This window comes from Prunus avium, chromosome 6 (assembly GCF_965620075.1).
Source record: "Prunus avium chromosome 6, drPruAviu1.hap1.1, whole genome shotgun sequence".
NCBI classification, from domain to species: Eukaryota; Viridiplantae; Streptophyta; class Magnoliopsida; order Rosales; family Rosaceae; genus Prunus; species Prunus avium.
In genome coordinates, this window is record NC_142289.1 from 38959584 (window position 1) to 38980950 (window position 21367).

The 21367-nt window shown below is 38.0% G+C and overlaps 4 protein-coding genes across 7 annotated transcripts; 3 read left to right on the plus strand and 1 right to left on the minus strand.

The window, feature by feature from the left end:
* The first annotated feature begins 744 nt into the window (after positions 1 to 744).
* On the plus strand, positions 745 to 5342 carry LOC110759023 (YTH domain-containing protein ECT4). Of its 2 annotated transcripts, none has more exons than XM_088254891.1 (9): positions 745 to 977; positions 1534 to 1607; positions 1770 to 1923; positions 2033 to 2106; positions 2232 to 2825; positions 3268 to 3855; positions 3941 to 4153; positions 4235 to 4381; positions 4512 to 5342. In XM_088254891.1, exons 1-9 carry the CDS (start codon positions 950 to 952, stop codon positions 4749 to 4751), a joined length of 2112 nt encoding a protein of 703 aa, XP_088111017.1. In that variant the 5' UTR covers positions 745 to 949; the 3' UTR covers positions 4752 to 5342. The 2 variants fall into 2 exon arrangements, with proteins under 2 accessions (XP_088111017.1, XP_088111016.1); XM_088254890.1 differs by having other exon boundaries at positions 746 to 977; positions 1531 to 1607.
* A 1552-nt stretch (positions 5343 to 6894) lies between these two features.
* LOC110759016 (YTH domain-containing protein ECT2-like) lies at positions 6895 to 11139 on the plus strand. 2 transcript variants are annotated; one of them, XM_088255618.1, is made up of 9 exons: positions 6895 to 7056; positions 7553 to 7632; positions 7786 to 7912; positions 8058 to 8131; positions 8315 to 8851; positions 9302 to 9889; positions 9969 to 10181; positions 10256 to 10399; positions 10593 to 11139. In XM_088255618.1, the coding sequence occupies exons 1-9, from the start codon at positions 7029 to 7031 to the stop codon at positions 10809 to 10811; spliced, it is 2010 nt and encodes a 669-aa protein (XP_088111744.1). In that variant the 5' UTR covers positions 6895 to 7028; the 3' UTR covers positions 10812 to 11139. The 2 variants fall into 2 exon arrangements, with proteins under 2 accessions (XP_088111744.1, XP_088111745.1); XM_088255619.1 differs by having other exon boundaries at positions 6897 to 7056; positions 7556 to 7632.
* A 1371-nt stretch (positions 11140 to 12510) lies between these two features.
* LOC110759005 (branched-chain alpha-keto acid decarboxylase E1 beta subunit) lies at positions 12511 to 16563 on the plus strand. The gene is made up of 13 exons (XM_021961004.2): positions 12511 to 12845; positions 13865 to 13976; positions 14130 to 14165; positions 14282 to 14341; positions 14419 to 14476; positions 14607 to 14704; positions 15172 to 15261; positions 15363 to 15431; positions 15552 to 15638; positions 15796 to 15891; positions 15977 to 16054; positions 16155 to 16241; positions 16335 to 16563. The coding sequence occupies exons 1-13, from the start codon at positions 12661 to 12663 to the stop codon at positions 16368 to 16370; spliced, it is 1092 nt and encodes a 363-aa protein (XP_021816696.2). The 5' UTR covers positions 12511 to 12660; the 3' UTR covers positions 16371 to 16563.
* A 608-nt stretch (positions 16564 to 17171) lies between these two features.
* TBP2 (TATA binding protein 2) lies at positions 17172 to 20867 on the minus strand. 2 transcript variants are annotated; one of them, XM_021961005.2, is made up of 10 exons: positions 20626 to 20866; positions 20061 to 20181; positions 19339 to 19426; positions 19056 to 19127; positions 18641 to 18691; positions 18337 to 18381; positions 18132 to 18224; positions 17721 to 17822; positions 17546 to 17619; positions 17172 to 17346 (listed from the first exon to the last, which is right to left on the minus strand). In XM_021961005.2, coding segments are annotated over exons 2-10 (603 nt in total). In that variant the 5' UTR covers positions 20138 to 20181; positions 20626 to 20866; the 3' UTR covers positions 17172 to 17345. The 2 variants fall into 2 exon arrangements, with proteins under 2 accessions (XP_021816697.1, XP_088111073.1); XM_088254947.1 differs by lacking the exon at positions 17721 to 17822 and having other exon boundaries at positions 20626 to 20867.
* Positions 20868 to 21367: the final 500 nt, after the last annotated feature.

A 21367-nucleotide genomic window follows, 5' to 3' on the forward strand; every position in this document is an offset into this window, starting at 1 on the left:
ACAAATTTCTATGTTTGTGGTACTAATTGACATAAATGATCAAAAGGTAAACAAATTTAGTCTTCACTGCGATTTGATTTCATACAAATTTACTTAATTCTTCCATGGTATTTTATAAGGCAAAAGTTTTTGGTTTACATTCTATGAATTAATGTGACCTAATACAAATTGGGACCAATTTGAGAACGCTAACAAACTATGAAGATTAAAATTAAAACAAGATGGAGCTAACTAGAACCAAAGGTTAATATTACATGACCAAAAAAAAAAAAATCCTATTTAATTTCACAACTCATAATATAGAGTACAAGAATGGGCGTTGGTAAATTTCAGTAAAAATAAAAAAGTGGTTATTTTTTTTTTTTTTTTTTTGATGAAAACAGGGGGGTGAAAGCCCCAAAATGCCCACAACACGAAAAGTCATCCCCAAGTAAAAAGCCGAGAGCCCAAAGCACTGTTACCACATGCCCGAGTGGATGGGGACATCGATGTCCTTTTGTAATTAGGGTTTCCAAACTCCTCATAATGGGTACAACCAGCAATTTAAAAGGAGTGTCACCGGGCCAATCAGAATTCACATTGAACGAAAAGACCAAAAAGAACATCCTTTAGCCCAGTTAGTTCCCGCCACGTGTAATTGTGGCCCAATAGGAGAGGCTCGATGAGCTCACAAAGTGACCCGCAGGTGATTAAATGAGAGTACTGAAGAAGAGCCGTGGTGCTATTTGAATCACCGCTTTTGGATGAACAAAACCCTCTCTTTCCAAAACCCAAACCCTTGGCGGCTGTGAGACCCGTTGTTCCCTCTTCTCTCACTCAGTCCATCTCTCTCTCTTAGCCTCAGGATTTCTCTCTCCGTTGGCTAAAACCCCAATTACCTTTCTCTGAGATTTAGGGTGTTTTAGTAATACTTCGGATAAGTAGAAGATCTAGCTATCAATTCACGGCCATGGCCACCGTTGCACCTCCTGCGGATCGTATCCTTATAAGTTTAACCATCTGGGTATTCTTTGTTTTTGGTTTTCCTTATTGAGATCTGTTCTTCTTTGATTTGTTTTGGATCAAACTGGATCTTCTCTGTCTTTGTTGTTATTGGTTTATGCTTAACATGTAGATCGCAGTAAGCCTCTTTTATGATGTTTGCTTAGCTCTTGGTTTGTGACGCTTTGTTTTGGTGTTATGGTGTTTTATGCATGATTTGTGGTCCGCGTCTGGAAATTCATGGTTCTGTGTGCAGAAATTGAAGTCCCTGTTATTTTAAAAATTCGTATGCCTGTACTTTGACAATTTCTTTTTGGTTTGTTTCATGAGTATAGTTTGCTTTAGGCCTGGTTGAATTGATGGTTTCATATTAGGCGATTTTCATGAATTGGTTATAACTTGTGATGGAGTGATTGAATTCATTAATGAATTTTTTACCCTCATGTAAAATTCAAACTATGCTCACTGGATTCACGTGTTGTTTTTGTTTGTTGATTGTATATGTCTTTTACAAAAGTATGTATTTCCTTCACCGTTTGCTTTCTTTAGAAGCAGCAGATTTGCTACAGAAGTTGTCATTAGATTCTCAAACCAAGACCCTGGAAATTCCTGAGCCAACCAAGAAGGTACCGTACATTTCAAACTGCTAATTTTCTAGGAATCTAAGAAAATATGGTTATTTGCTGAATTTAAGTGGAACTTGAAAAAGCACTCCCAAACTGCATACTGAAACATTCAATTATTTAATCTGATATGTGGTTCTAAGGTTAGTTGCTTTTTCAATGCAGCCTTCTGTTAATCAATATGGGTCTATTGATTCTGGAAATGCTGCGAATGGTCAGATCCAATCAGAGCGCTCCGTGACCCCATTGTTACCTGATTTCATGGATCCATCTCTATGCTATCTCCCGAATGCTTATCCGTCTGCCTATTACTATGGAGGTAAATTGACGTTGAACCCTCAACTGGAGATTGGTTTAGTGGTGGATTGTTAACTTCCCCTTGAAATTCTTATGTATATGATATGGATGGTTCTGTGAATTTCTTATAGGCTATGATGGGACTGGCAACGAGTGGGATGACTACTCGAGATATGTAAATCCTGAGGGAGTTGAGATGACTTCTGTAAGTTTTTTTTTTCTTCTTTCACTTTTTGGGTAATAATTCATGGTTGTTTTGTTTGATTTTGTGTCCCACATAACTAAATCTCATTGTTTTAACTTTATGTTAAATCTGCTTGTTTGTTTTAGGGAGTTTATGGGGATAATGGGTCTCTTTTATACCACCATGGGTATGGGTATGCACCATATGGTCCATATTCACCGGCAGGTTCCCCAGTTCCAACTATGGGAAATGATGGTCAGTTATATGGGCCTCAGCACTACCAATATCCTCCCTATTTCCAGCCTCTGACTCCAACCAGTGGACCGTACACCCCCAGCCCTGCTGCCCCTCAAAGTGAGGTATCCACCTCTGTAGCTGCTGACCACAAGCCTCTGCCTGTGGAAACAGCTAATGGGATTTCTAACGGCATTGCAAATGGTGGAAGTGTGAAAGGAAATAATGTTTCAGCTCCCTTATCAACATATCAAAACTCGTCTTTCAACACCAATGGTTCATATGGAAGGGGTGCTTTGCCAGGACGTGTTCCTACTCCTGGGTACCAGGACCCAAGATATGGGTTTGACGGGTTACGTTCTCCTCTTCCGTGGTTGGATGCCCCACTTTTTTCGGATGGGCAGCCTAGACCTGTTACAAGTACAACAATTACTTCTTCAATCTCAAATGGCAATAACATTCCATCTTCAAGGAATCAGAATTACCGTCCAAATTCTCACTTCATGGTATGTATATTTTTTCTTATTTGTTTTTGTAAATTTCAATGTGTGGAAGTTTACATGTAGACGGTCACCTCATATGGAGACTGCCCCATTTCCAGCCACCAGTGGATATGTGGAAATGTCAACAAAATGTCAACTGTGTTGTATGACATGATTGTTCAATTATGGCCTTGTCCATAAATCAAACCTCTAACCTTTTGGTGTGAAAACATCTAAGGCAGGGGAGAATCAGTGGGCTCAACCTGTAGGTTGGGCCTATCCTTGTTTTATACAATTGGAATCTTGTTATTGGAGTGGAAGACTTGACTTGGAATTCCTTTAACTGGTTGAAGTTTAACAGTCATTTTGTGCAGGGTGATTTTGGATATTTAATTTAAATGTTTCAACTGCGAATGTTACTTTAGATATGTCCACCCTCATGAATTTTATTTCTTTGATTCCACAGGGTTTGCACCATCCAAGGCCATTGTCTGGAATGGGTACAGCTCAAGGGTTTATAAATAGGATGTACCCCAACAAACTTTATGGTCAGTATGGAAATACAGTTAGATCTGGTATGGGCTTTGGATCTCATGGTTATGATTCGCGAACCAGTGGACGCACATGGCTGGCTGTTGACAGCAAGTACAAACCCAGGGGAAGAAATGGCGGATACTATGGATACGGTAATGAGAATATGGATGGTTTGAATGAACTCAACAGGGGACCTCGGGCAAAGAGCTCCAAGAATCAAAAGGGTTTTGTGCCTAATGCATTAGCGATCAAGGGACAGGTGCCAACAAATCTTAATAATGACGAGGAAAAGGATAAAACAAGTGTCCCAGACCGAGAACAATACAATAAAGCTGATTTTTCCGAGGATTATACTGATGCCAAATTCTTCATCATTAAGTCATACAGTGAGGATGATGTTCATAAGAGCATTAAGTATAATGTTTGGGCCAGCACGCCAAATGGCAACAAGAAGCTTCATGCTGCATACCAGGAGGCTCAGGAGAAATCTGGTGGCTGTCCTGTATTTCTTTTATTCTCGGTGAGTCTTTTGTTTCTAGGCATTGAGAGGGTTATAGTTCAAAAGTACTTTTGGATGTTTTGTAATTTATTTGTTTTCTTTGTAGGTCAATACCAGTGGACAATTTGTAGGCCTTGCAGAGATGTTGGGGCCAGTTGATTTCAACAAGAATCTAGAGTACTGGCAGCAAGACAAGTGGAATGGCTGTTTCCCTGTCAAGTGGCATATTGTTAAAGATGTTCCCAACAGTTTGTTGAAGCACATTACTCTTGAGAATAATGAGAACAAACCTGTGACCAACAGTAGGGACACTCAGGAGGTAATTTTACATCCTACAGATTTTTTGCCTTGATCTTCTTTGTTCTTCCCCTTTGAATATTAATCTTATGGGTTTGTGTAGGTCAAATTGGAGCCAGGCCTTAAAATGATTAAAATTTTCAAGGAACATTTAAGCAAAACATGCATTTTGGATGACTTTGGGTTTTATGAGTCCCGCCAGAAGACAATTCAGGAGAAGAAGGCTAAGCAACAGCAGTTTCAGAAACAGGTCAAGACTCTGCCTTTTATATCAATCTGAAACAGTTTTAAAGTTATTAATCTATTTTCTATATTGTGACAAATGTTTAACAGTTCTAAATACCTAACATTTGCCCGTATTTTTGAAAATACGAAAGCAGGTATGGGAAGGAAAAGCCATTGATGAGAAGAAAGAGGTAGCAAATGGGCAACTGAAAACTCAAAATTCATCAGAGGTTCCCTCTGATTTGACCAAAGAATCTATTCCAGCAGTGCATGCAAGTGAAGAGGTGAAACTTGCAGAAAATGGATTGATTGCAGCTGGAGATGCCCCAAAGGGTGCTAAGCCAGTTGTGTCAGAGAAGAGGGTTGTAGCTAATGGGGTTGCGAACGGTTGCTAGCCTTTGCCTTGCATAACGGTGGTCCAGGTTGCATTGGAAGTGTGCTGCTGTGAATGAATATATGAGAGCTACTAGAAACTACTTGCCAATTGTGCCTACTTCTTGGACCGCCGCTCTGATGACTGTTGACTTGCTTTGCTAGAGAATAGTCAATAATTCGTTGAGGAATGGCAAGTCCATCTCTAGAATTTCATGTATCTTGAGGCAGGCTAGGGTTCTGAGTAATCTATGTTCCACCCCAACCCCTCCACAGTTTTCTTTTGGGTCTATTTACCGGTGTTCTGCAGAAGCTCCTAACAGGTTTTGGTTGCCTAGGATTTTGGGTTTAGGGTTTCTCTTTCAGTGGTGCTTAATATCAGATATGTTTTTTTTTTGGGTTTTAATTTTCTTTACCATTGCCTTTTACTTGTTTTGTTATTTCCCGTCTTGTAAATCTAGATCATATCTCCATTGCGGAGCAGGTTTGCTTTTGTATTTGTATGTGAGCTAGAAGCAAGGTGGGAAAATATTGCAATATAGTCAGTTTAAGAATTTACTTTTTCCATTTTTATGTCTGTCGTTAGTTGTGCTTATAAAATTATATTTTGTTTAGACTTTAGTGGTAAAAAACAAAGGAGATGCCTTGTTATAAACGTTCCTCTTCTTTTGGCTGAATCCTTTTTTAATATAAACTTAGTATCTTGTTTTTCTTTTCCAAGCCATTTTAATCTAACCCTGGACTGGACAAACAACTGGTCGAAAAATGCAGCGGCCGCTGCTATAATGCTCTACTTGTCCTTCCGGTCATTGTCCATTGAAGTGTTTTTATTGGAAAGAATTGTCCATTAAAGTTAAAGGGCGTAAATTAATGGACCAGTATGGCTGGCCAAGTTGGCTGTTTCCTTGGCCATTCCTCGTGTGAGCTCTGCTGTACGAAGGTGCCAATGGCAAGAAAAAAGCCTATAAATATCCTAGGGTTGACTTGGACACCCACAAAGTAATTAATTCGGTTTGGTAGCAATTCATTATACAACAAGGAATCAAAGTCTCTCTCTCTCTCTCTCTCCCCGACACCCTAGTCTTACAATGATACAAAACCTCTTATAGTGAATTGTAAGTTGCATGATATTTAGGAGCAATGTTTACCTACAAGTTTAGTGATATTTCCTTTCCAAAGTTGCAAGAGGTACCAAGCTCAAAATCGTGCATGATTGATTGATTAAAATTTATTTTCCCTATTATACAACATAATATATGTGTTGCAATTTGTTGATAAAAACATATACTCAATGAGAGATTCTCCAATAAGTGTTTAAGTTAAGAATATTTTTAATTTCGGTCGTTGGATTGCATTCATTAGATGTATTGGTAGATTGGATGGCAACATGCCGGGTAGGGGCTTGGTATAGGGAGCTATCCCCCAAACGCGCCCCGAATCCCCAAATCAACATGTTGTTGCCTCCTATACTGTAGGTCCATCTTCTCCCCATTATCGTCGACCCGCAATCTACAATATGGTCGAGTTATATTTGCTCCTCCCAAGTCTTGAAACATTTAGTATGTATGAATCGTAACTTAAGGACAGAGGATTGTGTGGTTTCAAATCCACACATCAAAGGTAAATCAGGAAAACAAAACATGAATCCAAGTTTTCTGTGCAAATTAGTTTTCAATAACAAGTATCCAATCTGTTTTAATGGAGATTTGTGTGTGAATCCCAACTTCTTGAACGAAAAAGCTCCACCAATTTCCATAGGGATGCTTCCATTGAGCCTAGGGCCTTCAACTCTCTAATAGTCACATGAATAGGACCAACAAAGATGTTGCGGCTAGGAGGAATAAGGAATTGGGCTAGGGTAACAATATATTATATTATAATTATATATTTATTAATTTAAAAATAATCATCATAATTATCGGGTTGGATTTGGGGAGGAGGATGCTAATACCATTCAAGACCCGTACCCAACGGGTAATTTTAAAATTCTGAGATCCATGTACTCGATCCCCATTTCACCACAAAATATGTAACCAATCCTTAACATAAAATACTTATTAGAGAATTTTCCTATATTCATATATTCATGTGATAAAGGCTATAAGCCAATTTTGAATGACTACTAGCAATAATAAAAAGGACTCTAGAGTAGGAATAAGGGGGATACTTCTTTTTATCTCTCCCTGTGACAGTTTAACTGTCTCCTTTCGCTCTCTCAAAGTCTCCTAAAACCCCTAAACCCCTAAAACCCTTTTGCGTTTTAAGCAAGCAGTAGCTCAGTGCCGCTCTCACCGTTTGCCATGGCCACCGTTTCCCCGCCTGTGGATCGTATCCTTACACCCTTTTCTCATTGGGTTTCCGTTTATGGATTTTTCTATACTATTTGGCTCTTTGCTGCTCTCCTTCCTTCTCTATGCAGCTTGCTTTCCCCCTCCAACTTGGTTAACTTGTTTTTTTCTTTCGTATTTTTGAATGTCAGCTTTGTTCTTTGTCTGTATATTTACAAAACAGCACACACGTGTGAGGGTAAGATCTGTCTCCGGCGTCGTGTCTGTTTAGGAGTTTTGAGTGTAGTTAGGGCTTGTCTGTGATTTTGGTATGATTATTTCACAGCAAAGTGAAGTAAAGATGTTGAATTTCTAATTTTTGAATGGAAACTTTGATATGGCATTTTAATCTTTGGTAGATTTTCGAAATTTCTTTTAGTTTAAATTGTATGATTAGGGGTTTCTTTTTGGCTTGTTTCCATGTACTGGACCACATATATGTGTCTGGACTCTGTGCTCGACTCTTTTTTTTTCCTTGACCCTCTGGTTTTCTATAGAAGCTGCAGATTTGCTGCAGAATTTGTCATTAGATTCTCAGACCAAAGGACCTGATGATATTCCTGACCCTGCCAAGAAGGTAATGGCTATCTCTGCTATTATTCTGTGTTGTGTTGATTTAAAAGATGTATTTGCATTTTATTTTTTAGAACTTCTTTTTGAGAAAAACGATAAACTGTAATGGAAAATGCCTGTGTGTTTCAAGCTTGATTATCTGTTTCATGATTTGCAGCCTAATATTGTGACTGCAAAAAGCAAGTCATACGTTCGGTCGAAGACCCCATTGCGACAGGATTTTATGGATCCAGCTATGTGCTATATCCCTAATGGTTACACATCTTCTGCCTATTATTATGGAGGTAATTTGTATGTGTAGTCTTCCATTATCATATCCATTATTGTCATGTTAAGAACAAACACACACAGCTGCTAGGCCATGAATGCTGTTATGTTTTGTATTGTATTGATGGTTCTTTTGGTGATGATCTGGGAGTGGTTTTGTAGCCTATGGTGGGACTGGAAATGAGTGGGGCGGCATTTCAAGTTATTTAAATCCAAATGGAAGCGACATGAATTCTGTGAGTCTTACACTTAAAGCCTTTCGCTCAGAGGAAGAATTTGTGTTTGTCTGTGTCTATCACGGATGTATTTTTCTGTTTATATTTTCATACACCTCTTACATGAATTCTTATGGTAATATTCTCTGAGAAACTTTTTTGTATCATGACATGATTGTGTATCATGCTTGTTGCATATTTCAGGCTGTCTATGGGGATAATGGGTCATTTTTGTATCATCATGGTTATGGTTATGCACCCTACAGCACGTATTCAACATCAGGGTCTTCAGTTCCAACTGTGGGAGGTGATGGTCAGCTATATGGACCTCAGCAGTACCAATATCCTCCCTATTTTAAGAAGCTGACCCCTAACAGTAAAACACACACCCCTAATTCAGCTGTTCCTTTCAAGGGGGGTGTTTCCACCTCTAAAGATGCTGACCACAAGCCCTCAACTGTAGGAATAGCTAAAGGTATTTCTAATGGTGTTCTGACCAGTGTGGGTATGAAGGAATATAATCCTTCAGATTTCGCAAAACCAACTTATCAAAACTCATCACTGAATGTAAAGGGTTCCTTCAGTGAATACCATGATGCAATATATGGTTTTGATGGTTTGGTATCTCCTATCCCATGGTTAGAAGGGGCAAATGGGCAGGGTAGGGCAGTGACTGGAAGTACAGTCAACAGAACTCCATATTCCAAGAATCAGATTTCCAGATCAAATTCTGAATTCATGGTATGCTTGCTTTATCATTGAATTTTCATTTGGGACTATCGGTCTGAGCAAGTTGGACCAGATCTACATGTAAATTAAGTGAGATGTAGCATAGCCCCATTCTTAGGGTTAGTCAATTTTATATTCTAATGTTTAAACCTAGTATGTATCTATGTGATATTAAACATATTGTGCCTGTGACCTAGTTGGTTGAACAGTGAGTTAATTACAAGCTTCAGATCCCCATTTGAATTTTGTTGGGAAATCCAATAGGTATTAGTGTTTCTCTTGGAGTTGACCTCGCTGGAATATTAATCGATTTGAATGCTGTGCTTCTGGTTGATTATCAGTTATGCTTTGGGTCATATTGTATCTAGTGTGTAATGAATTTATATTTGATTGAATAATCTGACTTTGATAGATTGTTCTTGGAGGTGGCCTCTCAAGGATTTCTATTACGTGACTTTGTAGGGTTTGCACCACATGAGGTTGGGGTATGGTATGGACACAGCTAATGGACTTGTGAATGGGATGTATACTAATGGATTATATGGTCATTATTGGAACCCAAATAGACTTGGTATGGGATATGGATCTAATGGTTTTGGTATGCAAAGAAATGGATGTGGGTGGATGGCTTTTCAAAACAAGTATAAATCCAGGGGGCGAGGCAGTTCCTTCCGCTATGGTAACCAGGACATAGAAGGCTTGGATGAGTTGAACAAGGGACCTAGAGGTAAAAGTTATAAAAATCAAAAAGGATATTCACCTGTTACTGTAGCAGTTAAGGGGTGCAACATGCCGTTGAATAAAACTGATGATGAGAAGGATGCACTTAGCATGATTCCAGAGTGTGAGCAGTACATTGGAGCAGATATCCATGATCATTATGCTGATGCTAAGTTCTTCATTATTAAGTCATATAGTGAGGATGATGTTCATAAGAGTGTCAAGTATAATGTTTGGGCCAGCACACCAAATGGAAACAATAAGCTTAATGCAGCATACCAGGAGGCTCAGGAAAAATCAGGTGGCTGCCCTGTATTTCTGTTCTTCTCGGTGAGCATCTTTATGCCCATATTAAGCCTGTCATTTCATTCACTGCTTTCCTTGGCTTAGCTTCTTCTTCTTTCTCTAGGTGAATACCAGTGGCCAATTTGTTGGCCTGGCGGAGATGGTGGGGATGGTGGATTTTGACAAGAGTGTGGAGTATTGGCAACAAGACAAGTGGACTGGCTGTTTCCCTGTTAAGTGGCACATTGTAAAGGATGTACCCAACAGTTTGCTAAAGCACATTACCCTAGAAAACAATGAAAACAAACCTGTCACTAACAGTAGGGACACTCAAGAGGTATGTCTAGTTTTCTCCATCTTGTTCCTCCATTCTCTTTTCCAATACTAGCAAGCTTTAATATGGTTATGCAGGTCAAGTCAGAGCAGGGGCTTAAAATGATCAAAATATTCAAGGATCATTCCAGTAAAACATGCCTTTTGGATGATTTTGAGTTCTATGAAGCTCGGCAGAAGACAATTCAGGAAAATAAAGCAAAGCAGCAAATCCGGAAACAGGCAAGATTTTTGCCCTTCAGTCCTATCTCCTATCCGTATCTTGTAGTGCTTGTTTTATGCGTATTTGGGTTTTTATCCTTCCAGGGTTTCCTTACAATTTTTCATATGCTTAAGCTCCTTTTATTTTCCTACTGCTCCTTTTATAATTGATTCAGAAGAACTTCTATTTTCTATGCTGATTATCTAAATGAAGGTATTGGATGGGAAGCCAACTAATGGGAGAAACCGGACAGATGAGTCACTCAAATCCCCAGAGTCATTTGGAACTGCCTTGGATTTGATTACGGAACCAACATCGATTGCTCAGACTAATGAGGAACTGAAGTTGTCGGAAAATGGATCAGTTGCAGAAACTGGAGACGGTCCAAAAGGTCCAGAAGCAGTTGTGTCCGAGGTTACTGTAACAGAATAGGTTGTAAACTGCTGCTAGCTTGTACAATGCACAATAGTGGCTCATTACATTGAAGATTTTCTTGGTAGGAGTTTCTTCAGAGGTTTTTCTGGTTTAGCTGCTTTAATGAGTATGAATCAGAGGAGTAAAAAGTGATATTAAGAGATTTTTCCAAGCCCCATCTTAGTCTTTATGTGGGTGGGTTTTAATTGACAATAGTTAGCGTGCATATCTGTACTGTTTTCTCCGCCCGTTTGATATATTTTGTTGCGAAATGATTTTGCTTTTATGCTTGTTTGTAAGAGAGATGCAAGTTTTGAACAATTGCAATACAGTTGAGTTTAAAACAGTTCCGGTGGCCTCCTGTACGTTGTCTGTTCTTTCTTTGTTCTCTCCTCTACTTGTAACTTGAGAAACACTGCCCGAGTTGTTGGCGGTAGCTGAATTTTATCAGCGGACCATGCCCATAGCATGGAAACGCAATGTGAACTCCATTCAATCTTATATATATATACCTTGAGTAGTCAGTTGAGCTAACCATATATACATCATTTTTCAGATTCTTCTTCGAGAACCATCCTAACAAACAATGTTGAAAATACGTGACTCAACAAGAATTTGAGACGGAACACGTGACTCAACACGTGTAGTACTAATAGTTAAGAGCAAGGTCTAAAATATCGATGGTATCAGAAATATCGGTAATCTAAAAGCACGGAAATTTTGATGGAAATATCAAGATATTATTGATATCGATAAAAATTAAATAAAAACCACGAAAATTGTAAGAAAAACTTGGAAATTTTTATTGAAGCTTTGGAGGATGCTTATTCAGTCAATTATCTATTAGTTTATCACAAAAAAATTGAAAGGAAATGCATTGCATGATGGGTTTAACTTATTTAAGTTGATTATATAGTGAGTGGACAAACATTGTGAGTGTAGAAAATATGTAGTAATTAATGAAAGTAAATTAAACACACCATAATCATTTATATATAATGATTTACTACAATATTCTACACTTTATACATAGCATGGTAAACCCTAAACTTAGTACCACATAGAGTTCCTATGAGGTTCAAATATTTCACTATCTTCATAATCTCTATGTGTAGAGTAAGTGTATTGTGAAGAGTAGTCATCAAATGATAAATTCTCAAAATAGTTTTGCATGTAATTGTTAACATGTTACTCATATGGATCAGAGATTGGTTGATGTTGTCCATAAGCAAAATTATTAGAAGATTGGATCTCGAATTCTTTCCATATGAGCCACTCGATTCCAACCCAAAAGGAAAAGTCAAAGACTCACATTCTCATGTGAAAATCTGATTCTTGCAAAAACAATTCAAAACAAAACAATATAAATATACATATTAGCATATTATCACAAAAACATAAATAACTTAGTGGTTAAGTTGTTGGAGGAGTGAAATAGCAAGGGTTTGAATCCCCTTTTTTATTTTTCCTTTTTTTCATTACATTGATATGATCGATATTTATACGGTATGTGTATGAATATGTTCCAAAATATCCGTGATATGAAAAAACGATAATATCCTCAATATTTCGTTGATATTATCGATATTTAGAGAGCATGCCGAAACGCAGGTAGCATTATTGTATTATTATTATAATAATAAGGAAGGATACCAAATCTGAACAATGACATGATGGTGAAATGACAAATCAAGAGATAAGATCAACATTTTCTCTCTCTCTCTCTCTTTAGAGGAAAGTAGTAGGGATTGGCATGACATTAAGTGAAAGTACATGCTCACTTCTCATCTCTAAGAGGGAGAGAGAGAGAGAGAGTTCTCTGTTTGTTTGTTTTTTTTTTGAGTGATTGTTTAGAACTCGAAACGAAATGGGCCTGAGGAGGTTTGGAAGATTGGTCAAATGGGTTGGTGGTAATGGTAGGAGGCCATTTTCAACCTCCTCCTCCTCCTCTTGTGATGAAATGATGGTTCAGCAAATTGCGAGTGGGAAATCATTGAACCTCTACTCTGCCATCAACCAAGCGCTCCACATCGCCTTGGAAACTGACCCACGGTACTGCATATCATAATCATATGCCTTTCTTCCATTCATCTTTCTATTTCCTTATTTATTGTTTTTCACTTTCTAGGAACACTCGCATCATATTTTCTTCAAAAGTTTTAATTTTTCCTTTCGACTTCATAGCTTAGTGCGAATATATGCAGAGTTCTATTTGTTTCCCGAATCGGGTTTGTTCTGCATTCAACTATTTGTTCCATTTAGTCAGTCAAGGCTATTCTTTTTGCTTTTCTTCTTCCTTCTTCGCAGATGATGATTTCGTCTCTCTATCACCTGTAACAATTATAAAATTCACAAGGGAAATACATAAACACACACACACACACACACACACACACACACACACACACACACACACATACATATATATTTCTGTAGGCAAGGCAGATACTATAACAAGAGTTGTAAAACTGTCAGTGAACTTTGCTCACGTGTCTTGCATTGTTCTAAATCTTTGCACTGTAAAATTCACATCTGTAAAGTAGAGAAAGAAGAAAAAACGCATTTAGCTTACCTTTATGCTTTAATTTGACTGAGTGCCTCACAATTTCACAAACCCTCTTACACAAACGTCCGGCAGAATGAGCTTTGTGAAATTGTGACTAAGAAATCAACTGAGATAATGAGTCATTGTTTATGTTGGTCTTTTGTTGCTACAGAACAAACTATTCAACTCAGTTAATTGTAACGGTTCTTAAATTGGCTTGAATACAGGTTCTCTTTTTCAGTACCAAATATTTAATTCAAACTCAGAACAAGTTCTAGTGTTTTGCTAATGCCATTTAAAAGTAACTCATGCTAGTGAGTTAGTCTGTAATCACTTACGTGCATGCTAGATTTTGACGCGCTAGTGGTTATTGTATCTGAAGCTAATGTTGGACCCTGCAATATGTATATCTTGATTTTTAGTAAGATCTAATGACGATGTGCTTTTACTAAAGTGATTTACCAGCTAACTTGGTATGCTTATGTTCCTATGGATTAACCAAATAATTCTTTTCATTTTCACACAGTACTTATGTATTTGGAGAAGATGTGAGCTTTGGTGGGGTCTTTCGTTGCACAACAGGCTTAGCTGATCGATTTGGTAAACGAAGGGTTTTTAATACCCCTCTCTGTGAACAGGTATCTTTCTGTCACCGCCTGGCTACTGCTTTCATTGGAATAAACATACACCTCTAAGTCATAAGAGAAACTTAGAAATCCTTACCATTCGTAATGAAATAAGCTAAAAAGGCACATTTGATAACCCCCATTGTTACTTGTCTTTATACTCAGGGCATTGTAGGATTTGGCATTGGTCTAGCAGCTATGGTAAGTTTGAGGATTTAAGTCTTATGCACGAGCTTTAAAATCATACCTCAATTCAATTTTTCTTTTTATCTAATAGCCACGAACCTCACTACATTTGGTTTCATCTTACATGACAGGGTAATCGAGCTGTAGCAGAAATCCAGTTCGCAGATTACATTTTTCCTGCTTTTGATCAGGCATGCCTCCCTTCCAGTGCTGAGTTCTGTCATAGCTTCACGAATGATAATTAATTGGGTAACTCTTAACTTTGTAGATTGTCAATGAAGCTGCAAAGTTCAGATACCGAAGTGGAAATCAATTTAATTGTGGAGGTGAAACTTCACTTCTTTTTTCAATTATGTGGGAAGCATACTTTTCTTCTTCCCCCCCAACCCAACATATTATTGTGCATGATGAGGTTTCTTTCCAGTAGAGTGCAGCTGATGTTTTTATACTACCTAGGTTTAACAATACGATCCCCCTATGGAGCTGTGGGCCATGGTGGACATTATCATTCACAATCTCCTGAAGCTTTCTTCTGTCACGCCCCTGGTATCAAAGTATGTCTTCTTCCTTTCAAATGTTTTGGGGCCTGAGGGTTAAACTTTCCGTTGCAAACTTTAAAGCAAAAAATTGAAACCCATCTTTCAGATATCCTACTACATGAATACTATGGATCATTCGCGTCCGGCATTTCCTCCAATATTGGTTTAAATAGTTGCATTACAAGGAGACAGACAACTGGAACAAAAACTTCAAAATGGTCTCTATCAAGTCAGAAATGTGATATCATTCATCAAGTTGGAAAGTTCTAGCACACTCTTGAAAGTTTGTTCTGCTTAGTGGCTTGTGACCTGAGATAGTAGCTGCATACCTCCATTTTTGGAAGTGATTTTCCGTGTTTAGTTTCACAATAGTCAGTGCTGTGAAGTTTTCTAGAGGAAATAGGATTATCGTTCTCACTTTTTTTCTAGCTGCCCAGGAAAGGCCAGTTAGATAATCTAAAGAGTACTAACTTTTTATATAGGTGGTCATCCCTCGAAGCCCACGGCAAGCAAAAGGCTTATTGCTTTCCTGCATACGTGATCCAAACCCTGTTGTGTTTTTTGAACCAAAGGTAGTTTTATTTTAGTTTTTGAATAAATTAATTTATCCATTAGCAAAAATTGTATTTGACAAAAAAATTTGATTTGAGAGTACAAAAACCCTGGTTTTCAGTGGCTATACAGATTATCAGTAGAAGAGGTTCCTGAGCATGATTACATGTTGCCTTTATCAGAGGCAGAGGTATGCTAGCTTCATTGTAGTCCAAGTTTCGAATGTTTAATAAAAGAATGATGATTGCAGTCATGGTTTTAATATAATCAAAGGAACCTCATACTTGAAAATTGGAACTGTGGTACTCAGATAATTCGAGAGGGCAACGATATAACACTTGTTGGTTGGGGAGCTCAGTTATCTATAATGGAACAGGCCTGTAAGGATGCTGAAAAAGTAAGTTTTCCTCACTGCTAGAAAATAGTATTCCACTTCTGCTCTGTAAAATCACTATATTTGATTTGGTATGGTCCATTTTATGTGGGAATGGTTCATATAATGGTAAAAGAGTAGACGACGGTGTAAATGCCATTTGACTGGTGAGAATTTTCAGGACGGAATTTCTTGTGAACTGATAGACCTGCGAACTCTTTTACCTTGGGATAAGGACACAGTGGAGGCCTCTGTCAGAAAGACTGGAAGGCTTCTTGTAAGTATGATATGTGTATACAGAACACACTTCCTGAAAATCGGTTGGTGCACTCTTAGTGACGAATCCAATGTCCTCTTTGCAGATTAGTCATGAAGCTCCGGTTACTGGAGGATTTGGTGCTGAAATATCTGCTTCAATTGTCGAACGTTGCTTCCTAAGGGCAAGCACCAGTCTTCGCCACAACTTTTTTCTATTTAGATATTTCAGTGGTTTGCACTTAAGCTCTTGGAGGATAACTTGATCTTTGAACTTTTGTGTAGTTGGAAGCACCTGTTGCGAGAGTATGCGGTCTGGATACCCCATTTCCTCTTGTATTTGAGCCCTTCTATATGCCCAACAAGAACAAGGTTAGTTATCTACAATCTTTGCTACCACGATGTTTTCTTTTGATACCGGCCACCTCTGCTTATACCGGTTTTTGTTTTCTTCATTGAATGCAGATATTGGATGCAATCAAATCAACTGTAAATTTCTAGTGCAAAAGCAAGTCTGCTTCTTTCTTCTCTCTCTAGTTTGCTTTCCTAGTGCAGGTGCCATCTCCCTCCATTATCACCTTGCACCTGTATGATGGAGTACGGAAATAATGTAGCACGATGTCTTCACTCCTTCACTCAATCTATTCCGATATTTAAAAGAAACCAGCAATAATATATTTTTCTTCGTTAAAAAGCTATAATGATTCCTCAATAACATACTTTGCTTTCCCAAACCCGTTAATTACCAGTCCTTACTCAACTGCTCAATGATCAATCAGTGAAGTGAACACATTATTAATGTGAAAATTATATAGAAAATAAAAAAAGTTCCTTTCAGGCTTGGCTCTGCTAACAGAGATGCTGAGACTCTGACAACGTTGATGGCAACAAAAAGCAGCGGGATATGGGAGCCTCCGAAAACAAGCAGCATCATCCTCGCATGGAGGAAGCTGATGGTTGTTTTTCACTAAGGATTGTAGACTATTACACGGTCCACCAAATATTGTATTAATCTCTATTGGCCTGCCCGTGGACCAATCTACAATCAGAACTTTCAATCCTCGCACTTATTAATGGTCTTGAAATTGTCAATATAGTCATTGGTTCTAATCATTGGTTCTAATCAATATAGTCATTGGTTCTAATCACGCTAATCCAATCCCTTGTGAACAACAAAGTTTTTTCAAAAACAAAACGATATAGACATTGTTTCATTGCTTCCAATTGTGTTAAAACGTACATTTTTACTTTGTATTTTGTTCAAGACCATGTGTTACTCTGATATTAGTAAACAAAACAACGAAAACAGAATTACACGAGTCTCTTATGTAACCCAAAAATAAAAGTCTTAAATATAATCATCCACCAGTCAAGCCATGCACAATCCCCTTATTTACAATTCAATCCAGGCCCAACTGTCTTGGTGCCAAGTATTCCGCCCCACGGATACAACTGCTGTGTGCTTCCCACAAATAATCTGACAAGTCATTTTTAAGATAAATTGACATGAGTTGTATTAATCAGGCCAGAAAAGTTCAAAATAAATCGCTAACCGTATAAAATGATGCCTATAAAACATGATTGGTGTTTATACCAGAACTTTAATTGGGGGAAAAAAAAACCTTAACAGAAGGCAATGAAATATCTTAACATAATTAAACAGTTAAGTACCATACCATTGCTGATTTTTCCTGAACTCTGTAAGAACTGGGTAAATGTTCTCAAAGGCTTCATATGTCTCACCTCTTACCTGAAGCATTGAAATGGTAATGCTCTTCAGATAATGTTCCCAGATAATATCATATAAAACCGAAAAAATGAAAATTCAAAAGAATCGTCGCTAATTATCACCTTCGCCCCTGTAAGAACTATTTTCCCAGACACAAAAATCAGAAGCACAATCTTCGGTTGTTTCATCCGATAAATCAAGCCAGGGAACAGTTCTGGTTCATACTGACCCCACAACAATTGAAAACAATCAGTATAACTGATTTTGTGGAATTCTTCTGGATTAACAGCACATACACTTTTCCCAGACAAAATATGAATATTTAAGATGCATGTCTCTATACAATGAGAGAAATGCATAGACAAAAGTAAACTCTAAAGATGATGCTTCCGTAAATGGAGTTTTTGGCCTATTGCCAGCACAAAACACTCCCTGCAACCTTGGACGATAAACAAGGAAAAACTTTGTCCAAAGGCATTCAGTTTTTACATGATTACAAAAAACAGACACAGAGGTGCAGCCAGAAAACTCACACTTGAGAAGGCACCATGGGAATACGCCAGGCCTTCAAGTCTTATGGGAAATTTCACGTCACAAGAACCAACTATATTTTGGATTTTGAAATCCTGTTTGCACCACAAAATTGAAACTGGATTTAAGTAAATAAAGTGACAGCATGTAGCAGAGAGCATGCATGTGTGTGAGTGAGTGTAGGAGAGAGAGAGAGTGAGAGAGTACCTTGAACTGAGCTGGAAAACCGAGTTTCTGGATGATTCGAGCATACTGAAGAACAAAGAGGTTCATGTAAGATTGTATAAATATTATGTTTCCATGACATTGCTGCTAACATGGTCATGATGCCAGCATATTTCAAATATATTAGAGGGCTATTTGCATGTGTTAGAGCTGTATAGCTTAAACAGAAACACCAATATGGCAATGTTCTGCACAAAATTTCAAACAGATGCCAGAAAAATGGATATGGGACAAACTGCCCCTGCATATAATCACACATGCTGAATGTGGAAAGTAATAAATATACCTTTCGTGCTGCCAATTTTGATTGTTGTTCACTCTTAGCTCCCGTACAAACCTATACGACACAGTGCCGGCATTCACATTAGCATGGATTACTGATTAGCTTTATTGGAGAGACAGAAATTTTTTTTTTTGGGGGGGGGGGGGGGGGAAGGGAATCATATCAATTTTTTTTTTGTTTGTGGAATCATATCATTGTATGTATAAAATCACAGAAAGTGAAAACTACCATACTGAAGAAATCAATAGATACAATTTTTAGGCATAAACAAAAGGATAGAAAGAGTGAGACACACCATAACAAGACATTAAAAAAAACCCATCTATCCATCATGTGAAATGATTACAAATGAAGCACATGATGCAGAATCGATGAAAAGGGAAGGAAACAAGATGTTTGGTTTTAAATTGAGACTTACCATCTTACCAGATGCAAATATCAATGCAGTCGTCTTCGGTTCTCTTATTCTCATAATCACAGCTGCAAAACGCTGCAAGGGTACACCACAATTAATTTGCAATCTAACAGGTAATTTAAAACAAGAAAATTCTCTTTAGTGTATATGGATATTATAGCAACTCTAGCATCTAAACTTATAAAATCCCAACTAGTGAAGCTCCATACTAACAGGCAAAGATGCTCTACCAAGGAGCTACAAAAATACCCGAACTTTATTGTACTTGTCAAACAAAGGCACATGCCTTGGGGTTGTATTCAGCGTTACGAGCTTGCAGTGCAATGGCCTTGAGATCCAATTTGCAATCTAAATTGACTGTGGAGACAATATTCCTGAGAGCACAGACAACACCTTTATTGTTTTCCGGGAAATGCATAAAATAATTAAGCAAAAAACACACTCAACTTATTAAATGCATGAAGCAATTTGAGAAAACCGCTCATAGTTACACGAAATATATAATCAGAGAGAGCTTGACCCAAAAATTTGGCATACAGCACACATAATCATGTAATTTAAATTCAATGGTTCCATGGATGAACATTTACATTGGCACATAATCACAGCAAACAATTTAACACGAGATGAACACACAACAAGTGTAGAGACAGAAAAGGAGGAAACACAATAGACTGGTTTGTTGGAGAAACAAGGAAAAAGTGTAACCGTGGTAAACACAATATTACGAGGGATGCATTCACACGCAGCATGGATGCAAACTAGAGAGCATGTTCATTCCAAGTACAGAATTAGAGAAAATTACAATCACTTTTCGTGGGTAGAACAAAGTCATCAACTTTTCAGGGATAAACTCTACAAATCATAAAACATTGGTAACTACAAGAAAGGGCATTAAAAGAAATGCTAGTTTTGAATGGTTATGAAAATCGAATCATATCTTAACTAGGCATGACAACCCGGAACATGAATTAGAAAGCAGGTTGTGAACAAGGAATTGGGACTCACTGGAGAGTAGGGACAATTCCAGAAGGGTGCTTCTTGAGATCTACTGGTTGGCTTCCTTCTAACCCTTGTTCTGCCATTCCCTTGTTCTATTTTTCGTATTGAGTGAGACCTTGCACTTCCACTGTATATACACCATAACACAATTACACACAATCACATCAACGAATTTGATATATCCTACATACTCATATCTCATATGTCATTTTAAATAAGGGGTAAACTAAACATAATTTCTTTTTTCATATATAAATAATAATAATAATCCATCCATTTTTCCGTTTCAAGAAGACAAAGGCGAAGATCGAACAAAAATACGCACACAACAAATAAAAACACGCAAAAAAGAGGAGTTATGATTCTTGTGAAAGGGTAGATCTTTCATGTTTGAGAAAATCAGATCAACCTTATTTAGGGATGATTGTTTAATTATCATTAGTAATAATAAAATGGGTTTAAATAGTTACGATCTTCCAGATTTAGTTGAGGAGAAGATAAAGCATGAAAGATCAAATCAGGAACGAGGATTGTGTTGTTTACAAGTTCCAAGTTTGAAAAAAAATCGGACCTTTTGGGGAGCACAGATCTGCGGTGATTTCAGGGGAAATCGATCGAGCGAGAAAGGGTGGTGTTGGGTTAAGAGGAGCGGGAAGATTTTAAATTGAGGTGTGTTTTTATATAAGAAATTTGTATTCTGAAGCTTAAAAGGATGAGGGGAGAATGAGGAGGAGGGGATTTTTAGAGAGGAAGAGAGAGACCTTGTGCCGGTGTGGGTAGGAAGGATCTGGGAGCTTATGAGGCCAGGTTGCGTTCGGATACCTTCTTACCCTCGTTTTCTATATATACTTCCCCGTAATAACCCTCGCCCCTCCGCTTAATTCCACCAGCCGTAAGGGTCATTATTGGAATCTTAGCTGGCGTTGCTTCGTTGACGTGCTACTTTCATCAAGGCCCTATAGTAGGCTGACACGTTTCGGATCCCTTTTCAATCAAGCACCTGACTATAATTCACATTCATTCACATTCTGATTGCAAATTTCTGCAGTGAGAGTACCATATATAGACTTCTCATGTGGACTTTTATATTAGTGATAGGATCATTGTATTAAACTTAAGTGAAGTTACTATTCAAATGAATCGTGTGGCTAATATGAAGGTTCACATCTATGGTCCATATCTGACATCCTCACCATAGAATGATCCAAGCTCGATCTGTACCAATCCATGCCCATGAATTGTAACTCATCAATCCGCCTTAAGCACCTAGGTGCGTGATGAGTGTAGGCTTCAACCCAAGTACGAATCCAGGA